The sequence below is a fragment of the Phalacrocorax aristotelis genome, chromosome 1 (assembly GCF_949628215.1).
Source record: "Phalacrocorax aristotelis chromosome 1, bGulAri2.1, whole genome shotgun sequence".
Taxonomy (NCBI): domain Eukaryota; kingdom Metazoa; phylum Chordata; class Aves; order Suliformes; family Phalacrocoracidae; genus Phalacrocorax; species Phalacrocorax aristotelis.
Window position 1 is genome coordinate 174,527,214 of NC_134276.1, and position 26,544 is coordinate 174,553,757.

A 26,544-nucleotide genomic window follows, 5' to 3' on the forward strand; every position below is an offset into this window, starting at 1 on the left:
CTCAAAGAGTTGTGGCCAACAGCTCGATGTCCAAGTGGAGACCAGTGATGAGTGACATTCTGCAGGGGTCGGTACTGGGACCAGCGCCATTTAACATCTTTGTCAGCAACATGGGAAGTGGGATCGAGTGCCCCCTCAGCAAGTTTGCTGATGACACCAAGCTGTGTAATGCAGTCAGCACGCTGGAGGGAAGGGAAGTCATCCAGAGGGACCTAGACAGGCTTAGGAGGTGGGCCTGTGTGTACCTCATTAAGTTCAACAAAGCCAAGTACAAGGTCCTGCAAATGGGCTGGGGCAATCACAAGCACAAATACAGGCTGGGCAGAGAATGGATTGAGAGTAGCCCTGAGGAGAAGGACTTGGGCGTGTTGGTTGATGAGGAGCTCACCATGACCCGGGATTGTGCACTTGCAACCCAGAAATCCAGCCTTATCCTGGGCTGCATCAAAAGAAGCTTGACCAGCAGGTCGAGGGAGGTGATTCTTCCCCTCTGCTCTGCTCTCTTGAGACAACATCTGAAGTCCTGCACTCAGCTCTGTGGCCCCCAAGATAAGAAGGACATGGACCGCTTGGAGTGAGACCAGAGGTGGGCCATGAAGATCATCAGAGGCCTGGAGCACCTCTCCTATGAAGACAGGTTGAGAGTGTTGGGGTTGTTCAGCCTGGAGAAGACAAGGCTGCAGGGAGACCTTATAGCAGCCTTCCAATACCTGAAGGGGGCCTACAAGAAAGCTGGAGAGGGATTTTTTACAAGGGCATGTAGTGATAGAACAAGGGGTAATGGCTTTAAACTGAAAGGGGGTAGATTTAGATTAGATATAAGGAAGAAATTCTTCATTATGAGGGTGGTGAAGCACTGGAATAAGTTGCCTGGAGAAGCTGTGGATGCTCCATCCCTGTAAGTGTTCAAGGCCAGGTTGGGTGGGGCTTTGAGCAACCTGGTCTAAGGGAAGGTGTCCCTACCCATGGCAGGGGAGTTTGAACTAGATAATCTTGAAGGTCCCTTCCAACCCAAATATTCTATTATTCTATGATTCTAATCACAGGGAAGCAGGGCAGGGCAGAAACACAGGTCAGCAGGCCAAAAGAGACTGAAGAACAAATTCAAAATGGTATAACAACTGATGAAAGCAATAATTTTAACACACAGTAAGCTTATCTGGGTGTTGGGGAGGCCACTAGCTGACCAAAGTACAAAGGGAGCACTCAGTATAGGCAAGTCCATATGAGAAACAGTAACAATTATTTGTTTCATGATCATATTTGTTATATAAACAAGGATGTTCCCATACCAGAATCATTATTAGTCAACTATGAATTTTGAGTCAAACTGAGCTTCTCAAATTGAAATGTCCACAGAAGGGGATTTTTAAAAAGTCTGGCAGTAGTCAAAAAGGTAGACAGCATGTTATTGCCTAGGAAAGGAATAGGAAGCAAAACAGAAAACACTATTAACCTTTCTGATAACTCCATTATGCACCCACATTGTAGGTGAACACCTAATCTCAAGCAGGATATAAAAGGCTTAGGAAAACTGAAGAAAAAAAATGAAATATGTAGAACAGCTTCCACATAAGACTGCTGCACAAAAGACAACTGAGAAATTAAAGCTTATAAAATCATGAAAGGTATGGGTATGGTGAATAGGGAGGTACTAGCTATTTCTAATACCACAAGAACCTGAAGAATACCAAGTTTAAAATAAAAAAGTGTAGTCTTTCAAACAGGGCATAACAAAACCGTGAAGTATAAAAGATTAAACAGAGAGACAAAAAACATCCACTGTTTTTCTTATGTATGTCCAGTTTCAACCTATCACTCAGGAAATCCTTTAACTCCTTCAGTGCCCAAGGCCAGAAGAGTACGGGAGGTATCAAATGTTTTCAGTTTTGTCTTGTAAATTGCTACATTAAAAAAAATATTCTGGAACTTTCTAAACAAAACATTTAGATCTTTCTATATAAAATGATTATTTTTTTTATTTTGCAGTTTAATGAAATTAATTTGTTACAATTTTGGAAAGCTAAGAGAAAAAAAATCACACTGCAGTTGCATTCAACCCTTGACCTGTAATCTTCTTTTTTATTGCATGCCAGCTGAAAAATCAGGTTTTGAAAGCTTTTAGAAGCATAATTTTATAATCTTTCAAAAAATTGTTATGTAATATGAAATATGTATTTAGCTGATCTTCTCACATAGCAGTATTTTCCACCCATACTTATGTGGGTTGCAAAGACAAATATTTATTGTTGGGTTTGCAGTACATACAGGATGATAACTTCATTGAGAAATTAAAAAAAGAAATGTAGAGGATCCCTCCTTATCTCACCTGAAACATATCAAAACCTCCTCTTGGTATTTTCCAAGAAAAATAGACGGTATTTTCTTCTTGCCCAAACAACTCTAAATCTGATGGTGGATCAGGATCTGAGGTAAAGACAGGAGTGGATGCAAAATTTAATATCAAAATAATCTACATTATTTTGAAGGAAATTAACATCTACAGAAGACACTTCAATTTATTATTTTATAGTTCAGTGTAGAAACAGATTTCATTTTGTGCTTAAGAAGAATATAATATAAATTAAATTAACCTCTACATATTAGCAATAGAATCAGAATACTGACGATTCAGTTACTGGTAGAATCCCATTAACTACAGAGGAAACTTGTTTGTGTTATACAAGCTTTTATTTACTCAGTAACCTTCAAGGTTGTCTAGATTGAAAAGAAAGACACACACACATTAATCCAACCATTGTTAAGATGCATTGATTTAATAAGGAATAGCTTTTCTTAGGCAATACCTCAAAATGTAACAATCCAAATTATTTGAAATCATGTAAAGTTATTAATAAACTGCAAACCTACAGGTGCTAATCTTGAGGATGGTGGGGTGACTTCTCTTTAACCCATTGGTTGTCACAATACTGATTAAGAAATCAGTGCCTGGCAGAAGACTCTCAAATTTGTACATTCTACAAAGAATTAAAAAAGAGATTGTGTTCTTTAGGGTTTTAAAAATGCATGTATCTTAATATGTTAATTCTTTATAGTATTATGGATATTATTTACACATAATGTGTGCATACAAGTGTATATGCTGTCAGACAAAAACTATTTTAGTATGACAAAATCTTAAAGAGGATGCATCATACTATGGTTCACAGGAAGTTTAAGTGCTAGGAAGTCTTAAAAGATTAAATTAAACTGCCAGAATAATGCACAGATTCTACTGGTCCTCACTCCAGTGCAGTACTTTGTTTGCTTTTCTTTGCACAAACACATAGTATGAGATTTGTAATTTGTGAAAAAATGCCATTCCGAAAATTTTTTTTTTCACACGGGTACAGATATGTATATGTCAACTAAAACATCACAGGAGTGTGGCCAGCAGGTCAAGAGAGGTTAACCTCCCCCTCTACTCTGCCCTAGTGAGACCACATTTGGAGTACTGTGTCCAGGTTTGGGCCCCCCAGTTTAAGAAGGACAAGGAACTCCTTGAGCAAGTCCAGTGGAGAGCTACCAAGATGATCAGGGGACTGGAGCATCTCTCTTATGAGGAAAGGCTGAGAGAGCTGGGTTTGTTCAGCTTGGAGAAGGGAAGACTGAGGGGGGATCTTATCAATACATATAAATATCTGAAGGGTGATTGTCAGGAGAATGGGACTGGACTCTTTTCAATAGTGCCCAGTGACAGGACAAGGGGCAATGGGCAGAAGCTGGAACACAGGAAGTTCCAGCTAAACATGAGAAAAAACTTCTTTCCTGTGAGGGTGACAGAGCAGTGGAACAGGCTGCCCAGAGAGGTTGTGGAGTCTCCTTCCCTGGAGGCATTCAACACCTGCCTGGACGTGGTCCTGTGCCCCCTGCTCTAGGTGTGCCTGCTCAAGTAGGGGGGTTGGACAAGATGATCTCCAGAGGTCCCCTCCAACCCCTACCATTCTGTGATTTTGTGATATATCACATATAAGTAAACCTGCAGGCTACTTATTTTAAACATACACTGAAACATCTGGTTTGAGTTCATGTGAGTTATTTTTAAATGTAATCCTCATACCTTACACCAGAAGGTAACATCTTCTCCTCACTGAAGACATTACTGTTTACTGAAATAACATATCCATCAAACATATTTTGGTCTGGTGGCCAGGTAACTGTTATTGATTCAGAGTCTCTGCTATAGTTCAGATATTTAACTGCACTTGGTACTGTGTGACAATAAAAAAAAATGCATTACTTTTAAAATACATTTTAAATACATTACTTAATTACAGGACTCATGTCATGAGAATGCAGTGAAAACTCTAGAAAAATTATGTCATGTTCTTGCTTATCTCAAGGACACACAGACTAATACCACTGCAGTAACATGTATAGGGACTTCCCTTATCCATGAGATCCAGAGCCAAACCACTTGCTGCTCTGTAATGCTACTTAGTGCAGTTCTGACATGACTGATGTGGAGTTCCTTAAAACCAGACAATTCTTTGATCACACCTGCTGCCCTCCTATGAACCTTTTTGATTGCATCTACTATACTTCACTTTTTCACATTAGGGACCTGTTAGAGGGAAATACAACATGCCAGATCCAACAGCCTGAGAGGCCATGTTCTCCAGTCCAACCAGGAGCAAGGCTGAAGCTGTATTCCCAGCAGGCACACACACACACAGAGCACAGATATACGCAACATATATACACTCACCACATATATATGCATATACATGGCCAGCCACACAGATCACAGACAGACACTCAGAGCACTCATACAAATACAGACAGCACCAATGGCCTCATCCTGCTCCCCTCTCCGGCTGAGAATGGAGGTCCACTAGTGAGAATACTTAGATACATATGTAGAAGGTGGATCCCCCCAATAGTTGGGCTCACACACTCAGTCTGCCCAGTAGATGCCCCTGGATCCCAATCTCCCCAGTTACTGGCGCATATACAGCGCTGGCCAGGACTTCCCAAGTCCCAGCAGGTGACCCCCCCCCGTGCTCTCGCCCTTAGAGATACACAGATGCTCTCATAACCAGTGCTGGTGCACTCACACCCTTGCTCCCAGGCTACTTCCCCTACCCACCAGCTCATCCACCTGGATCTCACTAGTGGTCACACACTCACTCACACACCTGCACTTGCTCTAGGTGCTGCACCACATATGCAAGGGCCCTCTGACTCATGGTCTGACTCCAGTTGCTGCACTCACACCCCTGTACACACACAGGCACACAGAATAGGAAGAAATTAGAAAGGGATTTAATAAGATAGGACAGATTGTGCTAATCGGATGCAAGGCACAGTCAGATAAGCAAATCTGACATGTGGTGAGTCTTTTTTATCTCGTTAGCCCCTATTTTCCCACATTTGTTCTTCCCCAAGTCACATAATGCCCTCTCTTTTTCCCGCCTTTGATTCCTCCCTTAAGCACCCCACAACAAATCCTGTGCAATCCCAAACTGCTTTTCCCTGGCATCCCTGTCCTATACCCCTAGGCAGTAAAGCCCCTTGGTTCAAAAGGTGATGCAGAGAGCTCCTCCTGATGACCTGTCTTGACAGGCTTCACACCCAGACACAGGAGCTGAGGCTCTTCTGACAGCCCTGGGAAGGACCTGGACAGGGTGTTTGTTTCTTGGGAGTCTGTAATTTGGGTTCCTGCCTGCCACTGTGGAGGTAAGCCTTCGATGGGCTGATAGCTCCTGTGACAGGCCTGGGAGTAGCCTGGCAGGGTGTTACTTGGGCTCCCCTTCTTGCTTTTGCCCCTCTGGGCTTCTTTGTGCGTGGCAGGTGAACACAACCTAACAGGACCAGAACTGCATGCTGTATTCAAGGGGCAAGAGTACCTGCATTTCTACAGACAATACAGCAATGTTTCCTGCTTTGGTCTATAATCTCTTCTAACATCCCAGCTGCTTTTTACTTTGCTGCTGAGCTAGATGCTGATATTTTCATGGAACCCATCATATTCTCAAAATATTGCTTCAGAGATGTATCAGTCAGCTCAGAGTTGACCAGGTACATGTGATGTTTAGGTTATTTTTGCCTTGTGTATCACTTTATGCTTATTTAAACTGAATAGCACCTGACACGCTAACATCCAGCCACTGAGGCATATATGGTCTTTTCCACAGTTACTCTTTGCTAGTTCTCATCCTTATTATCCTGAGTAACTTTACATCAGCAAACTGTCACCTCTGAGTTTGCTCACTTTTCTAGATGGTTTATGAATGTTTTGGACAGAACGCGTCCCTGAAGTTGTCTGACAACCTCCCTCCGCTGTGGAAACTACTTTTATCTAATATTCCCTTTTGCTACGTCAATTTAAAAGACTGGCTGCTTTTTTAAGAACCATGGTAAGAGAATCTCACTGACAGATTTTTGGAAACCCACAAAGCATATATCAATTGTACATGTTTGATGACTCCTTTAAAGGATCCAAAGATGTTTTTGAAGCATACTTTTCCTACACTAGTAAGATCCTTCCTTGTTCTACCTCTAAACTGTAAGATACTAAGTAGTTTATTATTAGCTATAATTTTACAACCAAAAAGCAATGCAATAGTGGATGCACCCCTAGAGTGAAGACAGCCTAAGAACCACTGCTAAGTTACTCTGCTAGCCACGAATAATGACACTGCTATCCTGGTCCAGATTTTATCTAGAGCTAACAACCAAAACTCTTTTCTCTCGACACCGTTAATTCCTACACCCAAGATGAAGGTACTGTTTTCCATTGGAGCAGGATATCTCAGTACCTATGGCATTGTACATTACTGGAGAGAAAGAGAAACTCTGAGACTTTGAATTGTCTCTTAATGTCCTTTCACTGGAATAAGAATGTTATGCTTACTGAAAGAAGAAGCAACAGTGAACCAAAATGACTCTGAAATAATTATCTCAAGACAGTACGTAAAGGTTACTGGCCAGAATACTTACTTTCTGGTGGTATCTGAATAGACTTATTCACAGTGACATCAAAAAAAGCAACATAATTGTGTTACAAGTGAAAAACCTGATATGGATAGAGAGGAGAAACATCGTTCCAAAAATGAAAGAACCCTTCAGAATGAACATGCTGGAGTGAGGAAAAGAAGCAGAAAAATCTGACTTCAAGGGATCTTAATTTAGAAAGGAAAAAAATAACAATGAAAGAATGGTTATTAAATGTATAATGGAAGGAAGCCACTAGCAGTTAGGAGAAGAACTAGAACAGAACAGAACAGAACTATGCTTCTGAGAATCAAATGTCCTAACCCAAAGTAGAACTAAATGTAGAATACCCCAAATTTAGTCCTGACGTAAGGGGAGGCCAATGACAGAACATATAACTAATTTAGTTCTGAGTGTGTTGAAACTCAGCACTGAAGTGAGAAATCAAACATAAAAGAGAAGTCTAAGAAAAAAGATTTTGTTTTCTGTAATGCTCATAGCCAGACAGTACGCAAGTATCAGTTACTGGGCTGTACACCTGCTTGAGTCATTATGAAGTTAACACGGGTAGTCCATTGTACACTGTAACCATATTCAAATTCTTCAAGGACACAAGCAGTCAAAGAATAAGGAATGTAGGGGAATAGACAGGGATCGGCGACCGGAAGATCACGGGATGTGACGGAAAGACAGACTCCTCCCCATAGGAGTGGCAGGAACAGGAAGCGCAAGAGCTATATAAGCGTGTGATGCAGCTAAATAAACGGACATTTTGTATCCATCATATTGATGTCTGTGCATCGCTGTCCCCAGGGTGGGTAGAGCCCTGTGTCCCGGAGATATGCGGCCCAAGATAAGTTCTCCCATAGAAGCGTACAGCAACAAAGGAAAATAATAATGGAGGAGAAGGAGAAAATGATGAAGATGACTGAATTACTTTTCTCCATTTGAGACAAAAATAAAGTTTCAGAAACAGTAGAAGAAAGCAAGACACATAGATCAAGCAAAACAAATGCAGAATTTGACAAACTCTAGTCTTACCTGTCTCTATTTCCTTTTTCACAATAATACTGTCTCTAAAACCTTCCTTTTCTGTTCGAACTGTAAAGCTGTACAGCTTACCAGGAGTAAGGTTGGAAAATGTTGCTGTTTCTTGCTTGACCTTCTGGACCTAGAAAACCAAATCCAGCTTTCACAGAACTGCTTGCAAAATTTGCGTGTATTATGTAACTGGTACCTCCCCCTATTCTAATAGAAGACATAGCTTTTAATTTAACCTCTGATTAATTAATAGAAGACTTTAAAAAAATAACTGCATTGCCTAAACGTGAGTGGTCTTTTAAAGAACATACCCTGAAAGCACGTGCACAATTTATACATGTGACTTCGTATTGATGAAAATCTCCATCAGCACGGTCCCAGGCAACCTGTATTGAAGTGTCTGTAACGTTACCTTCTCGTACATTGAGTGGAGCTGCCAGACCTGCAGAAGGCAGAAACCACATTACTGTTCTATCCAACACTTTTTATATCTCCTGTGGAGACATAAAAGTTAGCACAATCAGTAACAGATTCAAACAAAAGGGCAAAATCTAATCTCAGACATGCAAACACACAGATATTCCAAAACAGAAAAATGGAGAAGGAGCAAAGAGATAATATTGCCACTGTACAAAAACCTGCTTGCTTGCTTATCTTAAAATCACATGGGGCTGAACGTGCATTTCTCCCTGAGGATGGAGCTGGCACTCCTAGGGAGGAAAATCCTCCAGAACAGAGTTAGTCCCTCCAATACCACGATCATAGCGCTCAGAGTGTACCTAAATTTTGTCAAATAGATCGGCCATACTGGGTAGAGCAGGCAAGACAAATACATTTTATCTCTCATTAGTACAGCCTTGTATGATACAATTCAGTTCAAATTACAGAGGAGCTTCCACTCTTCTCTACATCTCTTTCATCCCCACCATAGCTGCTTCTGGCTAGAATGTACCAAAATTTACACTTTTTCTAAGAAAAACTGTATTCATGTTAGTGGTCAGATTTTTTAATTCAATGTTTTTGGGGGCCCAGAAGAGACAGACCAAGCCTAAGTTTTCTAAGGCAGCTTCATGCTAAATTTAGGAAATGCTTTCATAAGATTGATCAAAACTCAATTTTTATTAACACTACATTTTAAGAAAAATGAGCTTCCAAGGTTTTCATTATTTAGGGAAGAATTTTTCTGTCTTGCCCTCATTCTCCTCTTCTTTCTTTCTTCCTTCCTTCTTTTTATTAAATCTTAATTTTTCCTTTTATAACATTTCCACTCTGAGAGAAACAGAGAGGAAAAGAATTTCAAAAGCAAATGATAAAACAATAAGAGAAAAACTTCCAGAAATATAGTTATAATACAAAATAAGAAAGTCAAAACAGAATTTCAGCAGGTTTTTTAAAATAATCTAAGTCCTTATTAAAATTCCTTTTTGAAGGGCCTTGCTAGAAGGTGTTCCCCTCCTTTAATACTTTTTTAAATAGTTTTGTTCGTTATTCAGTTTATTATCTTGAAAAATGGGAACCTCAATGCTTTTATCATTTACTTAAACATGCACCAGGAGGAATAAATTTACTAATTTCAAGACACAGAAGTAACTTCAGTGACCTTGACTGAAATAAATGGTCAAAATGTGTCTCGCTTCCCACAAGTACAATTTAGTACAGTCAAAATTCCTGAAATACTTGCTAGATATTTTTATAGACTGGATATAAAAAACACAGCTTATAAAGTTTAGAAATGATGAGGAATAGTTATAGCCTTGTTTAAAAAACAGCTAGTGTTAGTATAATTATTAATTGCTTACACAGATATATAAAAGGAGAGTCTTAAATAACCTGCCTTTTTTACTGCACTGAAATAAAAAAAAAAGTTTAGAGATTACAAATCAAAATTTAATATGGTGTAATTTTATAGGAATAAACTTAAAATACTCACATGTTTTTACACCAGATAGATGGTAAAAGGAGCTCAACATTTTTCCGCTTTTTGTGGAGATGCAGAAATCATATTCTGTTCCTGCAGTAAGGTTTTCAATCATTATTTTACCATCACTTTTTAAAATGAATGTCACATTAGGTCCGCCTTTACTTGTAACATATATGCCATCAAATACTCCAATATCAGGCATGCGAACAAATAATACCACAGCATTGCTATAAAGCACATAAGGAACTACGATCTGAACAGGCTTGGGCTCTAAAAGAAGAAAAGAAAAATTTCCACATGTTAAATCAGCTGAAAATAAATTCAGTGAAAACCACACAATAAATCTGAAGCAACTACCCTGAGAAATATGCTTGCCCAGTGCAAGCGAATAGCTACCATAAAAAAGCATGTCATTGCACAGAAAAAATAAACAACCCGATCTTTTTAGGTGTTTATTACTGGAATCCTGAAGCTTTTATGAATCAAAGCAAGTTAGGCTTCCAAAGGTATCAATGAATTACCTTTTCAACCACAACCGCACCAAGGAGGTAAGTCAGGATAGCTGGAAAAATATAAAGAAATGTAGATGTGGACAGGAAGATAAGCATAGAGAATGAGATATGTTTGACGGATGTAATATTGATGTGTTTAGTTTTCTTCCCTTACAGCTGGCTCTGACAGCTGTGAAAAATCCCATCTAGAATTTTCTGTCATCTATGTCTTGAACGAGGTAATAAATCTAATCCTATATAAAAGATTTCCGAAGAAGACTAAGCCTGCTACCCTCCAAAATATTGTAATCATTTAGAAAAAATATGACAACGCAGCATTTCATGTACCTATAACCCAACAGCTGCAGCCTTTACATACCACATGTATAAGTGTATCCTGCCCATTCCTTTCACATATGCAAAAAAATCATACTGTGCCAAAAGCATTTCAACATCTTGGTAAACTAAGACTAACAGGAAAGACCTTTTGATAAACAGTGTAAAGCTTTTACCTTTCAGCTACTACTACTTCTAACTCTTGAAGTCCTTTCCCAGCACCCTCTTATGAATAGTAAGGTAATTTCTCTCTCACAGTTCACAGAACAACTAACGCATCTCCAAAAATAAATAATCTGTTTCAACCATTCCAATATGTTCCTATTTCAGTGCAAATCAATGATTCATCCAATTTCTTCTGTCAGTGGGAACAGGATTCCCAGCTACGCTCCTCATCACAATTATCAGTACTACCAAAATGCTTCCCAAGGCTGCACCCTCTTTGCAAGTTACCAGTATCTACTTTTCCATTAACAATTAGGATTGGATCAGTACATTTCTTATTCTAGTTTTGAACCTTGGCTATTAAGCAAGCCAACATGATTACCAGGTCTGTTAGATGACAGTATCAATAATGAGCCTGATGTTGTGTGTATTTTAGTCTGTAGTTTCCACTGTTAAAAGATGACTTACTTAAAGTACATTGAACAGTCTTCAGTTCACTCATATTTCCATTATTCACACTTGCCACAGCTATTTCATAAGCCATTCCAGGAATTAGGAGATCAAGCTTCAATTCTTCTGTATTGTTCAGTAAAAACGTCTTAGTTTCATCTATGTCTGCATTAGGTTTCACTTGAATGTAGGATTCCTGACCCTCGTGTGGCAGCTTCCAGTGAAGGATTACACTCTCTTCTTGTACATCCTCTGGGCGAATATAAACAGCTGTAGGTGGACTGACAGCTTGATCAAAGAGAAAGATGTCAGTATAAAACCACAGGTCAAACTTACTATCAATTTACAGTCACTTACCAATGATGCCTTTTGGTGTATTTTTGCTTCTAAAATTTTCATTATTTTAAAACTACTAATTCAATTCATTATTTCTTAAAATAGTTTGTAGACAACTACCTGTTACAGGCAGATTCTGCTTTCTGTTTTCTCATAACAAATAGGGACTTATTTTACAAGCATATTCCGTTCTGTTGAATATATACGGAGTAACAAACATGACACAATCTGAGTCACACAGTTTATGATAAGAAAAAAAATTAATCTGCCTTCACCTATATAATTTGAGACATTGTGGTAATGTTTCTACCTTGCTAAAACTAAATATACAAACCATAAATATTTATCAAATAGGTTGTCACTTCTTTAGCACAACTAATGCGCTTAAGTAAGTGAATAAATAAATAAGGGAATAGGTGCATTCACTCTTTTGAAAGGTCCAGAAGGTTAGAATCAGTAAACAGAGAATATAGAAAAGAACTCCCCTGACTTTCCCCCAATACCTTCCAACAAACTGCAATCTGTACATGGCCTTAAAAATACTTTAATGCCTTGTATTTTCAATTTAAACTCTCTATAGTCAAATAAAACCTCCAGAAAATGGATACATCACCTGTTGTGATTAATACAGGCTTTTCATGGCAGCTTAGAGTTCCTTTTTCTGCTACATTCTGTAAATACACCTGATACTGATGATAAGGTTTTAAATTTCCTATTACTATTGAAGTCTTGGTTTTTTCAACTGGTAACTGTTCCCAAATGTTGGTCTCAGTATCCAAAACGTTGACAACATAGTAATGAAAAGAAGCACTGGATGAATGCTGTGGAGGCTTCCACTTTAAATGTATTTCTGCAGATGAAACATATGTAGCCTCTAACTTCTGGGAGTGCAATGGTCCTATTGAATAAAATCAGGAATAGAAATAGGATAATAGCTTCTGACATGTTCTACCAGTAACTAATGTTTTTTTTCAAATACAGCCTGAAAAGCTAAATGCTAAATAGCATTAGAGCAAAATAAACACAGCAACTTTGACTGCATATCTAACATTGATACACAGGGGAATATTCTCACTAACTGAGGTTTTCTGAATCACCCAGCTCTTTATTGTAGAATTCAGTCTCCTCACTTAGGTCTTCTCTCTTGTACTTCAGTCAGATCAGAAATATCATCTAAGACAAATGGTATGAATTAGTCATGTTGGTTAAAACCTGGTCCTAATGAATTAAATGGCAAAATCTACTGAATTTCAGGAAGTGTAAGTTTTCAATGCACACTATTTCTATCAATCATTTTAAAATGGTTCTTCATTACGTCTCCTACACCTCTTCCAACAATTCAGTCACCACTCTAAGAATTAGCAAATAATCCTATTTCTCCTTGCCTGGACAATCATATTTCTGTAGGTAGCACTGCTGCAGCTGAAAAGCTGGTTTCTGAGGTAAAACGTGTATTCACTTCTCACAGAAGAAAGCAGGAATATTTTTCCTCCATTATGGAGGTAACCTGCATTACAAGGTCTTATATACAGAAAACAAACCATCAGCTTAGGGAGCAGGGAAGCTGGGAGGCACAGGAGATGGGAGGACTTTCAAGTGCACTAAAGCAACACAGAGGAAGAAGTGAACTGTACAAAATGTACTTTCTGGAGAAAATGAACAGTTCTTTCTCCTAAAGAAAAATCTGTATTTTGTTCTGACTTCAAGAAAATGGACATCTGTCTCATCTTTGGACTGCCTTGCCAGAATTGGTAAAAATGTTGGGGCAGTACGTTTTGCTTAACTTTTGCAAATCTGGATATTTTCCCAGTACCACAAAAACAGGAAGCTAAAGAAAATCTGCACCTAAAATTGTGTCCATGAAGTAATTTTTCCTTGAGGACGTGTCCATTTGATCACCTTTAGGTACAAAGGTATTTTCCATCTCTAACAACTGGCAGGTTTCTTTTGGCTTCATTCAGTTAGATTTTACTAGAACACAAGTTAATTTGTACATGATTTTTCCTTATGTTATACTGCATGATGCAGTGGGTCAAAACACAAAGTATTTTTAAACTGTGAAGCTTGTCTTAATCTTTACTGCAGATACACAGGGATATCTCTGTTTATTCCAATAAAATCTTTTGCTTCAGATTGGAATGTATGATTCTGCATTTCATTAGCATAGCCAAAAAAATACCTTACTGCTAACTTTGTTATCTAGCTTTCCCTTTGGACATCAGTAGGAATTCTGTGAGTAAAATTATGGTAAGAATAAGCTTTTAAAATATACTTCACCGAAGCAGAATTTGTAGCTGGCTTTCTGCCTGCGGCCACTGAAAATTCCTGGGTTTTTCTACATCAATCCTAATACAGCATTTTAGCACAAAAGCAAAATGAAGACCCCGGAATCCACTATACCAACTGGTCAATCCTGGATTCAGAACTCATGTTCAGGGTTACTTACATTTTCAAACAAAATATCAACCAAAGGAATAGCATAATTAAAGGAAAAAAAAAGTGTATGGTTATCTGGTTATTACTGCTATTTATTTTTGTAACTTACTTGTTTCTACCTTCAGAATTGGACTTAAGGTAGTCTGTGCCCCTTCTGGGTTCCTTGCTGCTAATAAAAAACTATAGCAAAGGCCGGGAGACAACAGTTCAATTTTTGTTTGAGTTGTATTCACAGGCAAGCTCAGAATGTATGGCTTCCACTGATCAAAATAATACTTAATTATAAGTGCAAAGTCTGACTTAAGCCATATGTCCATATCACTCCACATAAATACAGCTTCAGTTGTCTTGACATCAAGCACACTAAACGTGAAGTTTTCCGGTAGCAGAGGTACTGAAAAAAAAACATCAAAAATGAAAAAATCGTTTAAAATCATTAAAAACTTTTTATAGTTGTATCTTCAAAGATAAACATAATTGGGGGAAGGCTTTTAAAAAATAAATGTAAAAGATTGGAAGAAATATAGTTACATTCATATTCACAAATATATGGTAGCTGTATATAGCAGAAAAATCCTGTGAAGAAATAGTTGGGACGGGTGGGATCTCTCTGAAGGGCATAGCAGTCAGTTTCATTTTCTGGTATCATTGACAAAGTTGAAATACCAGCTTTTAGACAATAAGGAGATCCATCTGTCCACAAGATCTGACCTTCTTCCTACATAGAAAAAAAACACCAAAAGAAATAAAAACTCCATGTATTTTTACAACATATTAATGAATTATTACGGTTTTTGTCACTGCACGCGGATCTCCTAAACATCCAACATTTACATACTTCATTTATACAAATTAATTATATAGAAACATTTTGAATGAAGTAAATATTTCAGTGTAAAAATCTATCCCTTCTATTAGAATAGATTACAAGGCAATAATATAATAAAAGCTACATAAAGCTAATGTACAGTGTTTGATCATTACAAAAAATGCTTTAAAAATCGTTATTAATCAAATAATCAAATAAAATCACGGATGGATAATTTTCTAAAAATGTTATTCACTTAAAAAAAAAAAGTCAAAAATATTACTTAATTCGGTCTGAAAGCAAAAATAGTTCAGTTGAAAAAAATCCAGGGCTAGATTCACAATCAGAAGAGGAAGCGCTCTTTTCCCCTTTAGCCCATTGGTGGGTAGGTCAGCGGTTAGGACACTCGCTCACACCTGACTTCCAGTACCTTTTCAGGTACTTCCAGTTTCTCCAACAGAACCCCACAAATACTAGACTGGGGCAACATGATATTTCGAAGGCAAGATGCTTGTAGAATGTGCTCACAGACCCCTGGAGGGGGAGACAGGTTTCAGTCTGCACTGCACTAACATATACTAACATCTACAGGGGATCAATAATAAACCCAAACACACTTATGCACGATGTTGGAGCATTCTCAGGAGGTATACTAGCACAAGCACTTTCAGGCATAGCAAGTCTGTGGTCCTACAATGTAAAGAAATGATTAAGTACTGTAAAGGAGAAACGTTGAGGTACCACCATAATTTTAAGACTTCCATTGCTTTTCCATTTTACTAAAGATATTCAAAAGGGGGGAGGGGAAAGAATAATTTTTCCCTTTCTCTGAGAAAAACAACAAATATGTTTGTTGAGACTAAGCCTATTTTTTAAATTCATTTGCTGATTTAAAAAAAAAATCAAATACAATACTGTGATGTCTTTCATTTTCCCAAGAGAGCAAAGATTTTCAGTGGTATGAAATAATTCAACTTGACTTTTAGGATGAGTTGTGTGTCTAGACTGCTGTTTCAAAAATACTATGTAGACCAATGCATATCTTTTTCTTGCACTGGCCTTCCTGGGCACCAGACTTAACTACAAAGCACAGGAAGCCACAAGATACTTCTATGATCCAAAGCTCTGTAGCAGGGCTATAAGCGAAGCCTCAGTAAACGGTCTCTTCCTAACTCTGAAGAATTGCAGAGAGTGTCAGGACAGACCTGAGGGTATCACCAAAGAGCTCCATTCACTCTTACCCAAAGCACTAACCTACATCTCCAGGGTCCTGGTTGTCTTTCACAAGAATGCTCACCCTTGTCAGGAAGGGTTTGAATGCAGATACAGATCAAAATAGGGTTAGAGAAGGAGAAACTGTGAGAATACAAATGCTACAGAACTAATCCTGCTCACAATGTCACTAACTTTTGTCAGTGTCGCAGTACTTGGCATTTTTCCTAAAGCTGCTGAGGTCTTCTGAATAGGTTACACTCTGAACTTTCATTGAATTTCATAGAGTATTTCAAGTCCCACAGGTACTGAGAGAAAAAAAAAAAAACTTGAAACCAGAAATTTAACTCCCTAATGGTTCAAATATGAAAGCCAAAGCAAAAATAACTGAATTGTATTTTTTATCTCAGATTTTAAACAAGTCCTGCAATTCCTAGTATATGTCCCATGATCTTTGAACTCCTGGGGTAAGTACAATCCGGTGCGAGTACAATTTGGAGTTCTCATGAGAGCAAACGACAACGATGACACTTAGAAGGACTGTAACATGTTCATACAGTACTTGAACATGCTAATTAAATACAAATATTTAGGAAAGGAGTGCTTGAAAAACAAGCAATTTTATAATTATCCCTTGCTACTCTTAAAGCAAGGTACTCATCTAGTTCATTTAACCGACTAGACTCCCACAAACATAAAAATGCATGCAATGATTAAACAGTTGACTAACAGTCAAATTCCAAAGTGGCAATTAACTCTTTTCTGTGTAATCAGTTTAAAAAGGAAAAAAAAATGTTTCCAGCACCCTTTCCAATCTGCAAAAATATTATGCTTTAATGGGACATCTATTTCTAGCAGCCTCTTACAAATACTACCTTATTTCTAAAATACCAAGTTGGTAAAGATTAATATTACTATGGTGTAAAGATTACAGAATTCTAAAATCTCATGCATAAAACAATATTACATGTAAAATGCTTATATTACTGGTGCTTTACTAACTAGGAAAGTTAGAGTGCTTCTCTAACCACAAACCTAGACAGATTTGTGTTTCCTCAGTTTGCACGTTATCCCACTCTGACTTGTTTATGTAGCCCCATTAAGTCATTTAACAGGGTCTGCAAAAAAGAAATTTTCTGTCTGTGACATGTTTATCACTTACCTCCTGGCCTTACAAATAAAGTTTACTTTCACTGTTTTTCACTGCATTTCTTTTAAAATTAATTTGACCAAAACAGTATTAAAATTAAATTTCAGAGTGTAGATTTTCCAAACCAAAAAACAGTGGCTTCCTCCCGCCCTTCTGATACTTACCGCAAAAGAAGTTTTCACTAAGCCTAATCACAGGAAGACCAGATCCCACATTTCTGGCAGAGTGCCTCCATCTTTCTGAGAGCTTTACCAATTTCTCTCTGTAGCCGTTCCCAAATCACACACCACACCACAGTGAGTCATTTAATAACAGCAGAGTTGGCATTAAGAACCCTCATATCCCAAATATGAGGAACAGGAAACTTTTTACAAGAAATACCTCGCTGCAATCCCTCCTTCTACCGGCCTGTCCAGCACCCACCCATACTGGACAGACCGTGCTAAGCTCAACACTCAACATTTCAGACCTGCATCAAAACTGAGAACGCCAACCCCAGACTTTGATACCCATAGTAAGTAACATACCTATGGAATAAGATTTAAAATCTGGTGATGCAGCACCACCTGCAGGTACAACAACAAACACCCCTATGAAGTACTCAAAAAAAAGAAAAAAAGAAAAAATTAACAGGTTCTGTATAAACTATGTTCTTTTTTTCCCCAGCTATAGCCTGCTAAATATTTTCAGTATTTCCAAACAGGAAGAAATAATGATTCCTCTTATAACTACTAACAACTACACAAAACCCCAACCGATCTACTGCGTAGCACTTTTTATTCCAAAGAATTGGTCTCTGTATTTCAAAATTCTCCTGCTTCCATAGATGTAATAGCAAAGAAGATAAAATAGACTGACCTTTAGGTCATTAAGGCCCGTCCACAGCATGATTATGTGACTAATTGTCTGGAGATAAGACAAAATAAAATAATGTTCTTCTTCACTCCCTATGTCAAGAAGATGCGCCCCTCGTGAAGATGTTTCACAAATTTGTTGTGCCACTTTCCACGGCTTGCTCTCCTCACCCATGCGATAGCAGCTGCTCTGGAATGCCACCCACCCTTGGGAACAGGTGCCTAGAGGTGAACAAGGACAGGATTTTAAAGATATTCTGTACCATTTATGGCAGTTGTGCAGTTTGGGATTTTTTTTACGATTACACAGATATTCTGATGATGATAGCATTTAATTCATTCACAATTGCAAACCCCAAAAATTCAGTAATTGTGAATCAACCCGCCTTCAAAATCCTGAGTGTCTTAAAAAATCTGACTGACTGAATTAAGAGTATCAGCTACAACCCACTGAGGAAAAAAAAGAGATCCGTTAATTTTTATCCTCCTCCAGAAAACAATTAATTCTTTAAGCTTAGTTTCTGAAAGTTCTTTTTAAATTTTAAAATTGAAGTTAATAGGTCATTTTTTTTAATAGTTTCCTGAGGTTAGGAAAATAATTGCTTCACTGAATCATACCTTCTTTTGTGTTCTTACTTTTAAAGATTTTAAGTTGCATTATCAGTGTAGCACATTTAAAGGAATTAAGTTACACAACCAATCCATAACATCCTCAGAAACCTGCCTCCTTCAAAGCACTTCTAACAAAACAGTGTAGCTAGGTTAGCCGCTCAGCAGTACAAACCCATGACTCTGAATGCTGGCAAAAAGTGTTCCAAATCCTTACCAAATTCAGGATTTTCGCTGCCATTTCATTGAAACACTCAAATAATTACAATGCCAAACCTCAACATTCACTTGACTCTATTTTAGACTGCAAAAACTGTAGTTAGCTTAAAATATTTGCACAAATTTGAATTCTTGCTCCTAAAAATATTAAGAAATGTTAATGCGAAATAACCTTTCTATGTCATTAACATTTAATTTCTTTCAGCTTTCTAGAAATGAAACAATCCACATATATTAAAAATTGCAAAAAAAATTAGACTTTTTACAATTTACACTGAACTCTTCTAGAAAGTATGCAGTGCTTCCTTGCATACACTGCGACTACAAGAAACTCTAACACATACCTGTTTCAGCTTGAACATCCAGTGATTGAGACACATTTATAAACTCCAGATGTAATTGCTCAAATACAAACTTAAATGTATATAAGGTGGCAGGTGACAAATCATTCCATACAAAGAATCCGCTGGGGTTTTTTACAACCTGAGAAGTCTCATCCAATGAAACTGAAACTGAAACTTCTTTAGTCGTTGCACTCCAATTAAAAGACACTGTAGTAGCTGTCACAAATGTTGTGATGTCATTTTCTGAAATTCCACCTAGCAGACCAAGCAAAAATAAATACTGTCTTTACCACAACATTAGCTCACAGTTTTACTGCATTAATTTTTATTTTTTTAAAAAAGAAGTGCTGAGGGAGGGATACACACAGTAGGGAAAGAAAGGTAGTGTGAAAACAGAAAATATCTTACTGAGCAATTTTTTATCATCATGGTATGTAAACTTATGTCTGAAGCAACCAGAAATAAAAAGTTAAGTGCACAGTTTAAGGAGTGTTTAACTGTAAAAGTACATACTTTGCTGGAATATCAGTTAAGCAATAGATGTCAAGTACAGTAACACAGTAGTAGCATGACCATGAATTATTTCCTGTAGCTTGCTAAACGTACTAACTTACAGGAGAGTCAACGGCTGCTGCAATGTTTTCAACTTACTATGTATTTTTCCCAATTAAGTTGTTGGTATTCAGATCCTAGACTGCATTCCAAAGCCAGTATGAGCTTGTCACGTGTACAAAGGTAATGCTATAAATTATTTTAAAGCAATTAACAAAATTAAGATTACAAAGTCCTTTCATTCCACGTCGTTAATCTTCAATATTAGACTAACTATCATGATACCAAAATACTTTTGTGCTACGCTACTTACGTGTCTTAAATGATTTTAAACTTAAGATTCGGCCATTTTTGAGGGATTCTATTGTAATATCATACTTCTCATTTTCCTCAAGCAGAATTGTAGTACTGACAGGTTTCTGTTCCACTTTAGAAATGTTTCTAACATTCTGCAAGGTAAAAGAATTTCTGGATCTAGTTAAAGAAATACAAACGCAATTCATAAATGACGTTTTTAAAAGGGTAGTTTATATTACAGCATATCAAACCCAAGGCCGCAGTTAAACTGCAAAATACCCAATGCAAAATACCAAAATATTTTAGAAATCAAACCATAAACTAACACCTTCATATTAAAATGCTCCTATTTTCTTTAAGTTCCAGAACATCCTGAGCTCAAAATAAGAACAATGCCCTCCCACAGAGATCTGGGGGGTAGGGTCTGTGCCTCTTCTGGAGAAGCTGGACTCCTCCTCCACACTACAGTACGTTCAACAACTAAAACATCAACGTGCCATCAGCACTATACCAGCTACAGTAAAGAAAATTAACTCTACCCCAGACAAAGCCAGCACATGCATTCTTAACTTTGAACATATGACTGTGTCTCCTTATTCAACCAGGACACCCTAGGGTCTTTTACATCCCACTGGCTTGAACAGGACTCTGTAAGAGTGCACATAAATAACACGAATTACAGAATTCAGTATCATTTTTCCAAACTTTCTCTGTATTTGCTAATTTACATTATTGCTTTTTTTTTTTTTTAAACAAACACAGAATGCTATTAACTACTAGTATCTGCAGCTTAAATACATTTGGAATTACTTATCGCTTAGATTGACGAAATATACTTTTTGACCGAAAGCATCTGCGCGCTGGTATGTTACAATATAATAGTCCGGATCTTCTCCTTTGGACAGTTCAGTCCACTCCATCAAAACTGCTCTAGCAGGCTTTTTCACTTGGTCACAGTCTAGACTCTTTGAACCCTGTAAGAGAAACACACATGAATGCAACTTAGTAGAAAATGCAGAAAATGTACCTCTAACTAAACAATTAAACCCTGTCAATTTTAACTACTTTTACCTCGAATTTGTCAGCTAGCAACAGTTTTTATATGGACCAGTATTACCAGCCCTACTCTGTGACACACAGAGGCTTAATCATTTTTTACAAGTTCTGCAGGTTCAGGTCCTGTTTTTCACTCTCTCTCCAGAGGTGGCCAAACCGCGTCAGCTGACCCAAACACACTCTACTAGAAAAAAAGAAATCTGCCATCACTTCAGAAATGAGGTCAGAGATTTCACTTGTGATGTATGTTTTGCAATCACAGTTAGCAGTCAGTCAGGAGTTGGAGGTCTCAGTCCTATTGTCACATTACATAGTAAAGACCACAGCGGCATCACTTTCACAGCTTCCAAATGTCTCAGAGTAAGAAACAGCAACATTCAAGAGGTAAGGAAATAATTTACTAAACACCTCCCTACCAATCCAATTTAGGCACAGCAGTACAAACTTCTTTCAGCATTTCAACTCCTTAAAAGGTCAACTCATTCTAGACACAAGTCTTCCATATTTTTGACACTACCTTTTTAATATCTGTACCTTCCTTTGAGGGACTTCAATTTAGCTGTTCACAGAAGCAGGTTCCTTCTATGTTTGAGTTTCATTTGGAACCAGAAATTTACAGGTTGCTTCTATCTAACAAGATATAAACCTGAATCACATCTCTAAAATTCAGAGAAATGGGGGCATGTGATGCCAACCCCTATCACATACCATTTATTAAAAGATTGCATTTCTGTGTTTTAAGTTCCATTTTCATTTTCTTTATGAATTGGGATGACAAAAAAAACCCACACTATACAGCAACAAACTCAAAATGTAGTTCAAATAAAACAAAACAAAAAATCAAGGCATGAGTAGGAACACTAGTACGCTAAAATAAAAGTTAGCATTTTCATTATTGCATTGTGTTACCCTGTAAAGCAACGTACTACACTGTGCAGGTTTTGGCTGAGAAGGGGTTAATTTTCTTCACTGTAGTGGCTGTGGTGGTCAGGGACCTTTCCAGCTTCCCGCGCTCTGCCATGTGGGCAGGGGGCGGGGTGGGGCAGGGCCATGGTGGGGGCGGCTGACCCCGACTGGCCAATGGGATGTTCATTCCATACCATGTGACACCGTGACCAGTACATTAACGGGGGCAGTTGCGGCTGGGGGACTAGTGGTGTCAGGGTGGTGGGCAGTGAGTGGCTGTGGCATGTGTGGTTTGTTTCAATGGTTCATTCCCCTTCCCCCCCACCCCCAGGTTTTGTACCTCTTGTTGTTTTCCTTTCCATTGGTTTTTTGTTATTGTTGTTTTACTTTAATAATTAAACTGTTCTTATCTCAACCCATGAGTGTTACCCTTCTGATTCTCTCCCCCATCCCACTGGTGGGGGAGTGAGCGAGCGACTGTGTGGGGCTGAGTTACCGGCAAAACCACGACAGTCTTTTTTGGCGCCCAACGTGGGGTTCGAGGGTTTGAGATAATAACAGCTGCTGGTCACATCACCATGTTCTCCTTTTTGCAGTTGGTGTTGAAGATTGGTGTTGGTTTAGTCTGTTGTGTTCTGCTGTGATTAGTAATGTTTTGCCTATGAGGTTTGTTATGCAAACACTTGTTTTCAGCTTTATCTGCTGTTTGGCGTTTTTGCTGAAACCGTTACTGTATTTTGGATACAACCCTGTTGAGGCAATTAGCAATTATGCCCCCTCCTCTGAGAAATTTTATATGGAGGAAATACAGAATAGTATCTTTGCAACTTTCTTCTATGATGTCTTTGCCTTTATTACAACAACCTTTCTGTATTTTGAACATCCTTGGGTAGTTAAGATATACTTATTGTTAACTTTTGGGCACGTTGTTTTGGTTTTGACTAAGGAACTTAAGATTATCACCCAGAAATGTGCCCCAAAGCTTGATAATTACAAGTGGCAGGGCAGGTGGGATAGCATGGGCAAATACCTAGGGCAGTGGGCACCCCCAGTGTTTTGGAGTTTCACCCCTGAACAAGTGCAGAATCCTGAGAAACCAGTAGAATATTTGGAGAAAGTATGTTGTTATGCTGGGAACTCCAGAGAGACACAGAAAACTGCAACGTGCTGGGGCCTGGCCCACGCGTACCAAGCCCTGCTCAACAGTATTCAGTGCTCCCAAGGGGAAGAGAACGTCTCTGGATTGAAAGGCAAAGTGACAGGCACTGCAGCCACTCAAACCCCCAGGACAAGCACTGCAGCCACTCAAACCCCCACAAGTACTGGAGCTGACTCAGAGTATCAAGCCATGCCAGTATCAGTCACCCCTATACACAAGAAGAAATATTGGAAGCGGACATCAACTCATTTAGAACGGGATGATGAAGAAGCAGGGCCATCACAAGGAGAGGAGGAAGAAGTTATAAATGAAATGGAGACCACCCAATCCCTCTCCTTGAGCAAGTTGCAAGATATGCGAAAATATTTCAGCCGTCATTCAGGTGAGCGCATTGTCACCTGGCTGCTCCCATGCTGGGATAATGGGGCCAGTAGCCTGGAACTAGAGGGAAAAGAAGCGAGACAACTGGGATCCCTTTCTGGGGAAGGGGGTGTTGACAAAGCAATTGGAAAAGGGACACAAGCCCTCAGCCTCTGGACGTGACTCCTGTCCGGAGTGAAGGAAAGGTATCCCTTCAAAGAAGATGTTACATACCGCCTAGGAAAATGGACAACTATGGAGAAAGGCATCCAGTATCTCAGGGAATTAGCTGTGCTTGAGGTGATTCTCTTCCCTGCCCCACTGGTGGGGGAGTGAGTGAGCAACTGGGGGGGGGGGGGGGTGAGTTGCCGGCTAAACCACAACATACACACACCCAAAAAACCCCAAACATAAAATTACAAAACACTCAGCTCTTTATTTGTTAACACAACATATTCTTGGATTCAGTTCGGTTTAAGGTAGCTTCCTTTAATGAAAAACTGACATAACTGTAAACCTATCAAGATCTTAATATTCAAGGTTTAGATCACACTTTATAAAGTATAAACTTTATAAAGTTTATAAAGCAGTTAATCTCTACAAACCCTGTATAAGAGGGTACATACTACCTCTTGGTAGCCCCTGAATTGACATACTAGATGAAATTTGATGGCATATGCAAAAGCATTTAAGGATATTAGACGTTTCCAGGAAAAGCAGCAGGCTTTTAATTGATGGGTATATAGCTGGCTTCACTGAAAAAAAATCTAGTCAAAACAATACAAAGGGTAGGAAAATCTGGTTTTAAAGATAATTTTAAAAATTGTATGTCAATAATTGAATTTTAAAGTTTAATAATTTTCTACTGGCAGCAATAGTGTATGCCATTTTACTGTATATAAACACATACTCCTAGACCTAGAAACACGAACAAAATTTGCAAGTGTACACCAGAATTTTACTATACTTATATCTGATGAGAAGGATTTAAAATGTCTCTCTGTTGCCAGCACCTTGCCAGTACTTTTTAGACACTTACCCAAAGACTGCAGAAACGTAAAAAAAAATTGAACTGACCAAAGGTTCAAATCTGATCTAAGATTCAAATCTATCTTCAGCTACATACCAGCTAGGAGATCTAAACAACAAACATGTATTGACTTCCGCTATCGACTATTTCTCAACATATGACTCGAGTAAGATTCTCAATCTGAAAAAGAGGCACTTGAGGGGAAATACAACAGGGGTCTATAAAATCTTAAGTAGCCAGAAGCAGTGAGCAGAGATTGATTTTTTTCACTTTCTCTTCAAGTACAGGAACTGTGAAGGATGAAACATAGCTGATATGATCCAGATTCAAAGCAGACAAAAAGAGGCAGTTCTTAACACAATAGTTTATCTGACAAAACTTAAAATGAGTACTAAAAGTTTCTATAGGCTTCAGAGGAGGCCAGACAAATTCACAGAAGAGAACAACACTGCACAAAATGCACAGTAACTACATCTGCCTCAAGAAGTTCTTAAGCTGCAAATGGTGGGAAACAAACATAGGATAAGGTAATTCTCATACTATGCTGTTCTTACAGATCCCCAAGGAACTGCTTTTTGCCGCTGCTAGAGACAAGATACTGAACTTGCTGAAGTTCTTATTTCACCCCACACCACCAGCCTTAAAAGTCTGGCACTCTCAAGCACGCTGCAACTGCCAGGGAACATCCCTGACTAAGGCAGATCACAGACTGATGCATTATGGCTTCCACAAAAACTACCTGTTCTCAAGCTCAAAGTTGGCCAGCCCAACTGCACACTATCTGGATACTCTCAAGGAACATACCAGGAGGTATATTGCAACACTGCACCGCCCCAGCTACACAGCGCTCTTCTCCAAAGGAAGGGAGTGGTATTTGTACCAATAATGGACAGAGGTTTGAAATCACCTTTGCAGCAAAGCATGTCGAGCAAAACGTAAAATAAAGCCCACACATACAAACTCTAACTACAGATAAATATGGAGAACACTATTACAAAGTATATTAGAACAGTAAGCAGGAAGATACATGTGGTTCTTTTAATAACACCAAATTAAACCCAAAGGGCTAATCCACAAATGGCAGTTTTGGATCAGAAAGCAAAATACCTCTTGCACAAGTACACTTCCTAAAGGCATAGACAGAGTGTGCCGCTGGGTACCTGAGAACCTTGAATTTCCATCATTGCAATGCAGCGTTCAAAAGGTGAAAACTTACACAGCAATTGCTGTCCTTGCTTAGGACTTAAAGTTTCTGGGGCCTGTTACTTCTTCTGTGGAACAACACTAAACCAGAAGGAGCAGGCAATAAAGCAGATTAGGGATCTCAAGAGACCTTCCAACAATTTAAATAGAAGGAAGACTGAGAATGTTCAATAGCAACAACTGAGAGCTCCCTGTGTCTGCTAGAATGACAAAAAAGCAGTCCAAATCACAAAACATCAATTTTCAACGTTCAATTAAAGTATCTATCCACTTTCAGAAAATGAAATATTTTCCTTACCTTAAATAAGTATTTTAATAACAGCAGCAGCAGAATTGCTTGATCCATAGAGAAACGTTATAGTCCCAGCGTCTCTTATGTGAATCACAACAGCTTCAGAACAAAATTGTGTTAAATATTCTAAGACATAAGAAAAGAAGAACTAAAACTAATACGTGTATTTATACTCCACACAGATACAGCTGCAGCCAATGGTGCACCCGAGATTTGTATTTTCACCCTGGTCCTGCCTCTTCCCACGCCTCATATAGCACTTCCACAGATCAGCAAAAGGCTGTTCTCTAATTTCACCGAGCTAGGGATGTGCCTGTTGTTCATTAGTCAATTAAAAACCCCTCCGTGTAAAAAATGTCAGCGTTTTTTCAAGTTGTACTA

The 26,544-nt window shown here is 38.5% G+C and overlaps 1 protein-coding gene across 3 annotated transcripts in view; it reads right to left on the reverse strand.

The window, feature by feature from the left end:
- Nucleotides 1–26,306, reverse strand: part of PTPRQ (protein tyrosine phosphatase receptor type Q) — a 145,550-nt gene extending 119,244 nt beyond the window's left edge. For 2 of the 3 annotated variants that reach the window (XM_075080736.1, XM_075080737.1), the window contains exons 1-15: nt 26,170–26,306; nt 20,994–21,131; nt 20,174–20,309; nt 19,309–19,563; nt 18,141–18,358; nt 14,644–14,830; nt 14,222–14,506; nt 12,290–12,574; nt 11,359–11,628; nt 9,908–10,168; nt 8,289–8,419; nt 7,978–8,107; nt 4,061–4,211; nt 2,872–2,978; nt 2,330–2,427 (exon numbers count right to left, since the gene is read on the reverse strand). In XM_075080736.1, the coding sequence (XP_074936837.1) occupies nt 2,330–2,427; nt 2,872–2,978; nt 4,061–4,211; nt 7,978–8,107; nt 8,289–8,419; nt 9,908–10,168; nt 11,359–11,628; nt 12,290–12,574; nt 14,222–14,506; nt 14,644–14,830; nt 18,141–18,358; nt 19,309–19,563; nt 20,174–20,309; nt 20,994–21,131; nt 26,170–26,217 (2,700 nt within the window). In that variant the 5' untranslated portion in view covers nt 26,218–26,306. The remainder of the gene's footprint in view (nt 1–2,329; nt 2,428–2,871; nt 2,979–4,060; nt 4,212–7,977; nt 8,108–8,288; nt 8,420–9,907; nt 10,169–11,358; nt 11,629–12,289; nt 12,575–14,221; nt 14,507–14,643; nt 14,831–18,140; nt 18,359–19,308; nt 19,564–20,173; nt 20,310–20,993; nt 21,132–26,169) is intronic. The other variant, XM_075080738.1, reaches the window with a different exon arrangement.
- Between the last annotated feature and the right edge of the window lie 238 nt (nt 26,307–26,544).